At 28.2% G+C, this 12,942-nt stretch overlaps 1 protein-coding gene across 3 annotated transcripts in view; it reads right to left on the minus strand.

Annotated features, from left to right (window-relative positions):
• Positions 1–6,065: 6,065 nt before the first annotated feature.
• The window catches only part of LOC123290576 (protein FAM107B), a 135,267-nt gene continuing 128,390 nt past the window's right edge, over positions 6,066–12,942 (minus strand). For 2 of the 3 annotated variants that reach the window (XM_044870816.1, XM_044870814.1), the window contains exons 2-5: positions 12,440–12,557; positions 7,965–8,160; positions 6,845–7,013; positions 6,066–6,775 (exon numbers count right to left, since the gene is read on the minus strand). In XM_044870816.1, the coding sequence (XP_044726751.1) occupies positions 6,698–6,775; positions 6,845–7,013; positions 7,965–8,160; positions 12,440–12,557 (561 nt within the window). In that variant the 3' untranslated portion in view covers positions 6,066–6,697. Of the gene's footprint in view, positions 6,776–6,844; positions 7,014–7,964; positions 8,161–9,287; positions 9,412–12,439; positions 12,558–12,942 lie in introns of those variants that run through there. The other variant, XM_044870817.1, reaches the window with a different exon arrangement.

The following is a 12,942-nucleotide window of genomic DNA, read 5'->3' on the forward strand; positions in this document are numbered from 1 at the left end:
AGCTTTCTCAAATTATATCATATCCTGTATTTAAATAAAGGTAGAATTATTATTACAATTTCAAGCATGTCAAATCTTCAATTAAGCATTCATTAAATAACTTTCAAGTGTATTGTATTTAATTAATACGTCAGACGATATCAAATAAAACTTATTTAACTTAAATAACGATTGTAACAAAACACTCAAGAATCAGCACTTGCACTGGCACATTTGTCAAGCGATCTATTCGTAAGGGGTTGTTTTAAAATTCTTATCATACTTTCGAATAGTAGGTTTTATATCTTCTTTCACCTTCTGATATTCGAAAAATTATTTCCCCAGTGAAATTTGATATTCTCTTAAAAACAAGGAATTTTTATCTTTATTTTCGACGATTTAGGCAGTACCTTGCAGGTCAATCACTTGGCTACGTATTGTAAAGATGTAAAGTCACTGCACTTCTCTTCTGCATGTTACACGTATGCAGGGATTCCTTTGCATGAAACATGCATGGAAATAGTGAAGTCTTGTGAAATGTCAACTCAAACGGCATATCCTTACAGCCAGACTGGTGTTATTGATCTGACATTACGAAGCTCTCATATAATGGTGATCTCAGTTCAAGTCTTGAAGGAGAGAAATAGATTTTTTTTTTAAATTCAAATCCTTGGTTGTTATTTTTGGGGTTTTTTTTTGTATTTTTTGTGCGTTAAATTTTTGATTTACCTTGTTTAAGGAAATCAAAATTTTTAATACCTGTGTATTTTTTTAGGCATAAATTTTTCCAAATTTAATTGATGTCCATGCACGTATATACACGTTTAATCTATACTTTGATTAGGCAATCAATTGTGGCTAATGCTAAACCGGAAAAAGGTTTATCGTCGTATTTAAAAATAAGCCCTTTATTTTTGGGATAGGAACATCTTAAATGTTTCTTGCCATCTAGACTTACGTCCTAAGGGTTCCAAGATAAATTTTTTTTCTCTCCCATTATTTTCATTAAATCTTAAAATATCAATTGAAAGAAAATGTATTTTCTAGAAAAATACATTATATCTCAAGTCTAGATAAATTTTCCCCACTTTGTTTACTAACATCGGAAGTAAACATTCATGTAAATTTTATATTTTTTAATTAATTATTTTCACAGCGTAATTTAAAAAAATTGCAATATTAACAATTATCAATATAATATTTTTTTTCGACGATACCAATCTGTTCTTCAGTGAAGTATTTCATTGATAACATATAATCGAATTTTTATGTAATTGTACGATAAACAATTACAATTTTCATGAGAAGCGGTATAAATAATTTTTGACGTTTCACACACAAACGTCAAAAGTTGGTTGATTTTTTCAAAAATCTCAATAAATACACTTTAATTTCACATAAAATAGAAGAAAATTTCATTTATTTATGAAGAATTGTAGTTTTTTTCGTTTCCCCCTTTTGTTGTATATTTAGTTAAGTCGGAAAAGCTTTGTATATTCTATAATTTATGACGCTTTAATATGAAAAATCTTTTTTTTTCGATTAATTTTTGTACATACCAACACCGTATTTTTTTGTTTTTGTTGGGGTCCACATTTTTTATTTTGTTTTGGTTTTTTGTTTATAAAACTGTAATCACTATAAAACACAATTCACATTATTGTTAAACACACCACAAAATAAACTACACACGTTACTTGACTAATAATCGATTGTTAATATCTTTCACATATGCAGCCATGTTTACTGACAGTTCGTACGACAGACTATAGACTGCATTATCATTTCACAAACAAAATACATGAACCTATCTATTGGTGGGAAAAAATCATATTAATAGCCTTTTTAAAAACACTCCCTTATCAATTGAATCAAGATTGTAAATAATTAGAAATTCTTTTCTTTAATATTTATGTTTAGAAATTATTATAAAGAATTCTTTTTATATGAATTTCATTAGATCATAGAAAATAATGTGTATTTATAAAAAATACTAGATTTTAAGAATCGTTTGTTGCTCTATCTAGTTCTTTTTTACTATAATGCTTATAATTGATTAAGATGAAATCTTCCCGTTAACAATTTTGTATTAAATTATTTATTTTCGAGAAACTAGTTTTCATTTTGAAGCAAAAAGTATTCTAATTTTTGATTAAATTAAATTTTAATAAACGGATTATATTAATTTTATTATTAGTATTTACTGCCATCTACCATTCAAAAGAGAATCTACTTTAACATAAGTTGATAAAACAGATTTTTATGTGAACAAGTTATAACATGTTTTTTGACAGCTCAGATTAGAATCTGCAATGAAATATTTCGCGGGAACTCTCAGAATCAAAAAAGATCTCGTAATAGGAATATCGACAAAGATAAAAATTCCAATATCTGGGAAATGAACTTATTGTCTTTGTAGCAACATGCTGAAGAAATGTAAATGAAACAGTTAATTGAGATAATTATACAAATACCAAACATTATTTTACATTTCAGGTAAGGTAGAATAATTTTTGTTATTTGTATAAGCATTTTAATTTTGTAACGTGTTGTCCAAATGAAAATTTACATTGGGTAAGTAAAATATTGATTGATTATTATTTTTTCAATCTCTTAATATCATATTAGGGAATTGGCTCGTAAAAAGTGTTAAGGTTAGTCTCTGTTTAGCAGCCAAATCAATGCTCAGGCATTGTTTGATATTTAAGCTTTAAGTTGTTGCTTACTCTATGAAATTGGTATTTGACGAATCTGTATAAATGAAACATGGCAGTTAATAAATTGGATTTTCAGTAATAAACAAGGCCTTTTTAAGAATTGAGGGACGTAATTACTTTACCAATTTATATATTTTTTAATTCTCTAACTATGAATTGACGATTTTTGATTGGCATTAAGTTTCAAATGGTTTAGTTTTTAGTTGCAAAATTCACCGATTTGCAAAATTTATGTAAAAGACTAGTGTTATTGGCAGAAATTTTGTATTTATCTTTAAGAAAGGATTGGAAATTCGATAATGATTAAACACGACGCCTGTATTGAGCTTTTAAGATTGGGTAAAAATCCAATGATCCACTATTGTAAGGGTTATAGCTGCTAAGCTTTCAGCGTCCTTGTGAAGTTTGTGCTATGAAAACTTTTTACGTTAGTGTATACTTAACTTACCTGCTTTGATATTACAGATCGCAAACAGTGTACGTTTCGAGAAGTTCGATTGTTTCAAGAACTTGTTTTATCTGAAATATCTTGGAGTACATTTTTGTAAATAGCATAATTAAGAGTCTTGAGCGATGTTTAGAATAATGTGACGAGTTGTATTTTAAGGACACAAGAAATGCTCGAAATAGTGTAGTAAAATAATAGACGTTATACGCGAAGTTATCCTTGAATTTAGTTTCTTTTTTCTGTTCCAATTAAGCCAAGAGGGCCTGCTAAATTTTCATCGTATCAAACGCTTGGATTGTCTGAAATTATACAGTTTTTCATTAAGTTGGCATTTTTCATAATGTTTTTGTTCTTTTTCTTTCCTTCTTTCCGATAATCTTTCATCTAAGCAGGAAAGATTTGCAAGATCTACTAATTCAGGTCTACTTCTCCCCTCCCCCGCAAAGGAAAAGGATTAAAAAAATAATACGAATAAACACAATTTCATATTTTGTTTTATTACAATTATTAAACATTAAATATTATAATACATTTTTTATTTATTTATTTCGATATAATTTTATTTATTTAAATAACTAAATTTTTTATTGTTATTTATTTATTTTTATTCAAACAGAGTACTCTTATTTTTTAATTTTTAATATTTTTTGAACATTGTTTTTACTAAGGTACACTAAGGGCACTAATCAATTATTTATTTTCAACATTTTAGTTACAGTTTTTATTTTGATGTTTTTTTTTTTTTCTTTTTTTGTATTTATTTTTATATAAAGGCAAGAAAAGATTAAGTAGAAAATGTGTAAAAATCATAAAATATTTGTTTATTTATTAATTGTTAAATTGTTTTATGCTTTAAGGTGAGATGTCAATGGGATCACGTCAACCAGTCTTGTACTGGAAGCCAATATCGCTTCAGACACGTTTAATAATGACTGCCAGTAGGTCACGTGACTTTTACTGAACACTGATGTTCAATAAATTCAAGTAAACTGGACGTTACTGGACGCTGTCATACCTCTACAGGCAGAGACATTAGACAGATAGCTAATAGCGGCCAATATTGTCTAGTATTACTTTCCACCAGCGTTAGCTTTGTGTGCAGAGGGTTTTAAAAACCGTGAAAAGCAGTTTTATTCTATTTGTCACATTGGCACCTTACTTTGACGGAAGTTTAGAAATCGGAATGTTAAAAACTAGGTTTTTTAGAATACAAGTACTAGATTGAAACACACTAGCATCACAAAATTTGGAAAACAAGTGCAAAATATCTATTTTTTAAAAACGTTAGACTTTATATCGAATACATTGTATTCATTTTCCAAATATTTCCAAATTTTGTGAGGAACATTTTTTTAAGGCTACTTAAATGATGTATTAAAAGTTTTATTAATTATTGTGCTTGAGAATACGCTTTTCTAAAGTACTTAAATCTAAACAAGTCTAATTGTTTACCAGTGTTGGTCTTATATAGCTGTTGTACCTAGAATTTTCTAGAAATGATAATTGTAGCTAATTTACAATTTTTGAGCCACCCATAATTCTGGGAAGGGTAAACGGTGTTTCCCTAATATTTCGAGCAACAAATTGATTCGATTCCACGATTCAGACTTCAGTAACTGAAATCAGATATCATATTTCACATGATATCTGATTTCATTTATCACATCAGATAGTTTTTTCTTCTTAGACTTAGACATTGGTTTAACATTCCTTCTGATTAACAAAGACATTATTTCATAAAGATAAAAGAATTTAGAAGAAAGAGATTTACTTTTTATTTGAAGCTTTTTGAACACTTTTTGGATTCTTACTAACAATAATATTATAATTCGGATTATCGTCGTTAATTATTTGTTTTTATCAGACAATTTTAATGGCACAAACAATTGAAAAACTTTTTCATGGAAATCGGTATTGATTTAAACAGTTCACATTCATTCAAAAAATCATAGAAGTTAGAGTCTTTTATTAATGCAAGATGGTCCAAAATCATCTTCTCGTAAGATGTCCTCTCATTTTTCCATGCTTAAATATTTTTACGAGCGGTTTTTTGTAGCCGAGTTAAAGGCAACACGAAACACCGAGACAAGTATAAAGGCACTTCTAGACGTGCTAAAAAGATGTGGTTTTCAGCATTCGAAGCGAAATTACTCCAAAAACTTCTTTTTTGGGAATTTTTGTTATATACATGCTAGAAAGATAGAATTTGAACCAAATGACCCGAAATAAAGTCAAATTTACAGAATAGTTCGAAAAATTTCACTCCCTACATCACAAACCCTCTGAAAATGAGATAAACTACACTAAAATTACTCCTTTTCTTCTTAACAAACTAGAAAGATGCCGTTTTTTTGAGAAAATGATTTTTTTAATTATGTGGAGCCATGGTTTAGGGCCGTTTCGGGGATCAAAAAAGGGAACCCCTTGAGAGCAAAACGAGATTCCACCCGAGTTTGACAGAAGGGTTATGTATGCGAAAGTGAACTCCTCAAAAACAAATTTATTTTGCTTATAATTTGTAGGTTCAAATAATCTACAAAAAGAAAGCGGAATTAAAATCTTTCGGGATTCGGGATCTACTATATTTTGTGTAAAAAAATTATCGACGATAATCCTAAAATTGTAACGAATATACGTATTAAATCACTTTTAAAAATACATATTTTAAATATTTATATAAAAAAAAATTTGTTTCCGTTTTCAAAAGATTTTCGACAATTTTCTAAAAATCTTGGCACTTTTTTTCTTCGACATTTCGTTCTTTTTCCAAAATTGAAACAAATATTTTTTCGTTCTTTCTCTAAACAATGACTAATGAATTCTTTTTGAACAAAAGCCTTATACATTAAATAGTAAATATAATGTAAATAATTTTTGATTTTCAATCATTATAAAATTTTTGATTTTTTTTTTGTTTAAATATTTGCAGGTCAATTTTACTTAAAAAAAATTTCTTAATCTAAAAAAAAGACATACACTTAGAATATTCGATATCATTAAATTCTAGAAATACTATAAAAAAGAGTTGGCCAAGATATAACAACATACACCGTTGTATATGTTCTTCTGAGTTCCATAGATTTTCTTTTCTATAAGAAAAATTATTTATTCATTTCGTCTTATCTTCTCTGCCACTATCAGTCCTTGCCATAAGTTAGTCTTTCTTTGACGACCTTAAGTCCGTTGACGTCATAGTATTCTTACTATTCTTAAACAACTCCAATTGGATCATGGAGAAGATACCAGAGGTGGGCCAATTCTTTTCGGTATCACAACGGACTCTTTGGTCTAAGTTTGTCCACCCCAGAACAGCTACTCTAACTTAACCACATGGAATACCTTTTAATAGACCCTTAATCTTTTTTTCTTTCTCTGTAAGATATTTTCACATATTTTATCTCTATCGTCATTTTTTTAAGTCTATTAAAAATAATCTTAGATTTTATGAATCTATGGAACTCTCGAAGCTGAAATTTGAAATGTACAACAACTGCAGTATGAAAAAATATATTTATCTTTGTTTTTTTGTTTAAAGAACTACTAAAGATATCATCTACTTGGAATCAGTGCGTGTTCGTAATTTAGCTCGAGCCATTAAAAATTCTTTACTCAAACCTTTATCATCTTCTTCCTGGAAAAATAGAATAAAAACAAAAGTTAAAAAATGTTTCATAAGTGGGTAAATTCATTTTGAACATACCTGTACAATTTGGGGTTCCATTAATTTTTTGGCTCTATCAGCTATTACTTTTTCTAATTCGGATGCAGTTTCAAGAATTTCTTTTTCAGTCTCACGTCGAATTTTTGCTTCCTTATGTTTTTCTAAAGCTCTTTGTAATTCAGACTTTTGATTTAGAACATCTTTGCCACTAAAACAGAAAATTTATATTTAAAATAAGTTATTTAGACACACACAAAAAAGCGATGATTGTAGAGCCATCTATGATTATAAACAAAAACTATCATTGTAAAGTTAATAATACAAAAACTATTGCCCTCTATGATTATAGACAAATACTATTTTTGTAATGCCATCGATTATTTCAAATAAAAACTACCTATTTATTTTAAGTTTTTCAGAATTTTCATTATTAATATTAATTGTTGTTATAATGACATTAGTGACACACGAATTCCAGTAGCCGAACTATTATAAGATTCAGTTCACTGACAGACAGGGGAGTATTAAGTAATAGTATGGTTCTACAGCTGCGAGATTATTAGTAGGATTCCATTGATTTATTTTCACATAAAAAAAGAAGTAAAGTGTCTCTATAGAACTAAAATTCGAAAAAGAAATCATTAGAGTTTTTTCAGAGATATTTAAGATAAAATATGTAATATTATTTCGAAAATAAGTTGAAATAGAAATCAATTTGTAACAAATTCAGATTCACGATAAAATTTTATTATGAAAACATTTCTAAAAAATATTTAACCGATTGATTTGTATTAAAAAAATTCAATTATTATTCGAATGTATTTGTTATTGTTAAATTGAAAGGTTTACCAATATCAAGGCTAATTTTAACAATAACAAAATATTGACATTGATCAAGTTTTTTATTGAATAAACAGTCAATTCAATAAATTGAATAAAAAAAAAAAAGAAATTTATTTTTAAACAAGGAAATTAAAAATTGCACTGAAGAGATAGAAACATGAACTGAATGAAACACTTTCTGTTGTTGTGAAAATTACATCTACAGTATATATAAAATCTATGGAAATTTTGACATAAGTCCTATATGATAAGATAGAAGATAAAGAGAGAAAGATGAAGATAAAGAATATGTAAAATAAATAAATAAAATAATTACATTTTTTGATTAAATAAAAGTTCTCGATGTAAATTTTGTCGATCGGGGTTTTCCAAACATGGATTTAATGGTTTTCTTGGTAATATAAGACCTTCTTCGGAAATTAATGGTTGTGTCGTTGTTACTTTTCCAAGACGTTTTGTATGAACATCTGGGCTACCAGGTACTACTTCAGGAATCATATTGTTCGTTTCAGCTGTAACAAAATAATTATACTTTTAATATTAAAATCACTGAAATATATTTTGGGTGCAGTTTGCAAAAAATTGCTTCAAAAATAACTTAAATTAAAAATTGGAAAACTCGGAAATTTATTTGAATTCATTCAAAATATTTACTTAAGGAAGTTTGTGGATCATTGAAATCTCTAAACACAAAGAATGTTGAAAATAGGATCATATGAAAACAAGTAATTCAAATTTTTATAACTATGTTAAATTTTGAATGGCCACTGCCAAGAGTTTTCCTTTTTTTTAAGAACTTAACAATAAGTAGTTTACACATTAATAATAAATTTTCTAAAATCCTTGACTTGCGCAGAGCTGTGCTCTTAAATAAATATGATGTCAAAATACTTAATATCTAGATATATTTAATTTCGAATAATAATTCTTTCTTCTGGACTTAAAAACGTGTCTAAGTTTAAATTTTTTCAAATTTGAAAGGTACGAGAAATTTTGCATGTTCTCGAGGAATATGTGCATGATATTTTGGTGCTTTATTTTTCTGGTTAATCAAAATTTTTGGTGTAATTTGTTATTTCAGAAACCAGACCTTGACCCATACTAGCTCGAATTAGCTATAGCGTGATTTATTGCAAAAAAGAGTGTTGCTGTGAGAAACGAGATAAGATAAATTATGTGTCGAGAGCCAAGGAAAGAGAATAAAAACCAAATAAAAAGTATCCGGTAGGAGCTAAGTTCTTTTCGCTATAATTTATGTATTTAAAAATTGACGTGGCAACCTTCCATATTTGGAGTGATCACTGTAACCACAAGATTACCGTTTCATTGGAACTACTATTAATATTTCAGGATTATAAAATATAAAAAAGTGTCGGCCTCTTTTCTTTGTCTAGTTTTCATTCGTCGAACGCGTGACAAAGAACATATTTCCAAAAACGGAGGTACAATTCATGAATACCAAATTATAAGCGAGACATTTCAACAAACGAGAAATGAAACGCAATGATAAAAATCTCGCAACAACACTAATTCAATCGTCGCGTTAAATATTAGTAAACAAATAAGCATCTAAAAAAACAGAACTAGTTCTAAACTCGTGAAAAACTAAGAAGAAAACTGAACACTTTTCAACACTTACAACAATAATAACTTTCAAAAAGTTTAATTCGCTTAGCAATTCCTGGCGCCACAATTTTAGGTGCAGAATAACGTCTTTGCATCATTATATGTGTGTTACTTGTTGAAAACTAGGCCACGGACTGTTTTTCTTTTAGGTACTGATCAAGTAAAATACAATATTTATTACATTATTCAATAAAATATGTAATAATATTATATTATTATATTATATTATAGGTGAAATAATGACATTATTGAATCGTGAAGCCTTTGTAAACAAAGGTTCAAGGGTGTTTAGTTCTACAAACTTTTATTTACACTGACATATCAATTCCAGAACTATGTTAACACTTAATTTTTACTTACTCGAATTACCTTTTATCTACGTCAATAATTGAATTGTTTGTTTGGGGGTGTTAAAGTGTGACCTTTATATAATGTGTTTAAGAAATAAGATGATTATCAAACGTAATTAAACTCAACTGTATTCTAAAGTTGTATTTAAACCCTTTCTGGCTGGGATCTTATTCTGCCAGGCGAAGAAAAGTAGAATATAAAAATAAAATTAGCTAATTTTCAGAGATTGTAAAATATAACCTCTTTCGACCTTTTCACGGAGTATCCTCGGGGAGTATACTTGCTAAAGCTAGCCGAAATAAAGCCACACTCTCGTTCTAAATCGCAAATATCTCATTGCTACGGCTTGCATCGTCGTATTGTCTTTGGTTAGGCTACGAAAAGACCTTCTTAGCGAAGTCGAATAAGGTGAAAAATCACAAGTATTATCTCCACGTTCTAGTGAGGAGCACCTAGACCAAAACAAGCCTAATTTGACTGTCAGTTGACTGTTTATCTTACTCACTTCAGCTTTGACTATGCTTTGTATCTTACACACTAGTCTTGACACTGTTGTAATTAACTTCTTCTGTCTAGCATACTTGATGTTGTACTTTGATCTAGCTCTTATACAAATGCAAGACCAAACAAGACTTGCAAGACCAAGTTAATAAGTAAGACAAAGATGCTAATAACTACTTTAGACTATTCAATACATTAAATTCGTTAAACAAAGATGATCAAATAAAACCTTGGTTTTGGTCTCGCTCATCACTACCGCATTCTCGATCCTTCGACTTTGTACTACTTCGCATTATTTGCTTATCTAAATCAGAGCTGTATCATGTTCGGACGCCTACATTAGGTTGTCTTCGATTAACATTAGTTGTTACATAGTATAGCACAAATATTTTGCCAAGACATTTCTCATAAAACCTGGGTGAAAAACAAGATCTTCACTGTTTTTGTCAGTAAACCGAACGACTCTTTTGATGACAGGAATACTTCAAGATAACCAGTCAAAGGCAAATTTAACTTTGGTATTTGTTCAAGAGAAGTGGCATCCTAACGAACATGCTAAATTTGTGGAGAGAGCACTCTATATATATATATTCACAAACGTTTACGGAGACAAATTTTTCAGATTCTGAATTAAATATCATTTCATTTCATGCAGACCATCAAAAGTGCACGAGGAAACTACAGGGGTAAGGGGTAGGGTCTACATTACAATTTAATCACATCCCTTACTTACCACTAAACTAAACACGAAATCACTATGTTTAAAACGCAAAAACACTAAACTACGGTTAAATAGACCATATTTTCTCGATTAAAACTCGAGTTATCGGACCTTCAAGTAACAAGGTTTCGATAATAATGAACAGTAAACAAGCAGTCTGGGTTTTTTTTACTAGCTCGAAGGTGTTTGCATTAATTATTATAAAAATAAATTTTTCAATTTTTGTTTAGTGTATGAGAAAAATTTTTCAAATCCTGTTTTAATGGAATGATTTAGCGAGAAAGTGATAATGAAATTGAGAGAGTATTTTATACCTACGGCTACTACAGCTACATATTTTTAGATTCATTATTTTTTTTAAAAGCATTAAACAAGTTCTTTCACTTTCATAAAGTCATAAAATTTTAAACAACTTCTGTTTTGCATGCAAATCTATTTTCACACACTTCTTATGCAACTATCACGCGCCTTGGTAAATTTGATATCAAAGTGGGGACGTCATATCATTCTAAAAAAATAATTAGGTCATTTTTTTAATTTCCACCAGACTTTGGTCAAATTTGTCAGACCATGTTGACTAAATCACTTCAGGTAAATAATTCTCACTGCACGGGCAGAAAAGTGAAGCTGGTTTTTTGAAAATTTTTAGAAGTACGCAAAGTATGAACGTGTAATACATGTAAAATACATAAAAAAATTTTGTTTTGCTAAAAAGAGATGGAAAACAATCTTTAAATACTTTTCTTACTTTGAAAACTTCTTCGTTTTTTAATCAATTTTAATATCACGTTCAAATTTTTATGAGTGTTTGATTATGAGTCGGGACAGTACTCTATGATTAATCATTATATTTCTATTTTCTGCACATCTATGATATTGATTTAAAAAATTTTATAGAAAAAGAATTATTCGTAATTAAAACCAATTAAAAGATTAAAATATTAATTTAAAAAAATTTGTTTTATGTTAATACTTTTTTTCGGTTGAATAAAAATAACTTTAAACTTATTATTATATAAAATAAACAATGGAATTGTATAATTCTTTAGAATTTTAAATTCTTTTTAAACATTTTAATGCATAATTTAAGCCTCGGAATAAAACATTTTCTATTATTTTCAATCATCATTATTATTTGTACAATAAATTAATATAATAAATAGGTGTTTTTAACATACACTCAGATACAAAATTAATCACAAATCGGTGTCTTAACGTAGAACAAAATAGTAAGTAAAGAGGAGGTTCCTTTTAGATCTTAATGCACTACAATCATGAAAAGCTGCAAAATAAATAATTTTTGAGGGAAAAACTAGCCGAGTACAGTAATTTTTTGAAGTGTTTCGTTGCCTCATTTTTATTAGTATATTTTTTAGTTTTATTTTTTTTTATTATCATATTTGGTTGTACATTTTAGCTATCTCTATTAAACAATCAGAATTTCTAATAAAACGAAAATCCAGGACTCGAAAATATTCACTAGTGACAAGCGTTGCGTCAAAAGCTTTCATACGAATTGAATTAATTACGCAATACGCAGGTATTTTAACTTCGCTATTATATGATATTTTTGATAAATGAATAATACTTACGTTGTTTATTTAATTTAATTAATTTTGGTTTCAACTTGTCTTCAGTTGATGAGGAATCAATAACACCACCTCCAATCGATTTGATATCAGCTGTACTGGAATTTGTGAGGTCGAATTCCTGTAAAGCAAAAAAAAAAATTAATTTAGCATATAAAATGATATATTTTTGGCTGTAGCTTCTTAAATGAAAATCTGTAATGGATTCAAAATTTTTTATCTTCGAAATGTACATTGTAAATTTCACATCTTTTCAATTATAAATAACGCTTGAATAATTGGCGAGACACGATCTAATTAGAATTATATAAATTATTATATTATGGGTTATATAATGTTTATTTTGGTATATAATATAATAATTATATTATTTATAACTTATTTGCACACAAAATAGAATATAAACAAACAAATATTATTATAATGAAAGATGTATATTCACATAATAATTGGGGACGGTAGAATCATAGTGATCCAAGTGACATTTCTATATTTGTGTAAAAAGA

The sequence above is a fragment of the Chrysoperla carnea genome, chromosome 1 (genome assembly GCF_905475395.1).
Source record: "Chrysoperla carnea chromosome 1, inChrCarn1.1, whole genome shotgun sequence".
NCBI lineage: Eukaryota > Metazoa > Arthropoda > Insecta > Neuroptera > Chrysopidae > Chrysoperla > Chrysoperla carnea.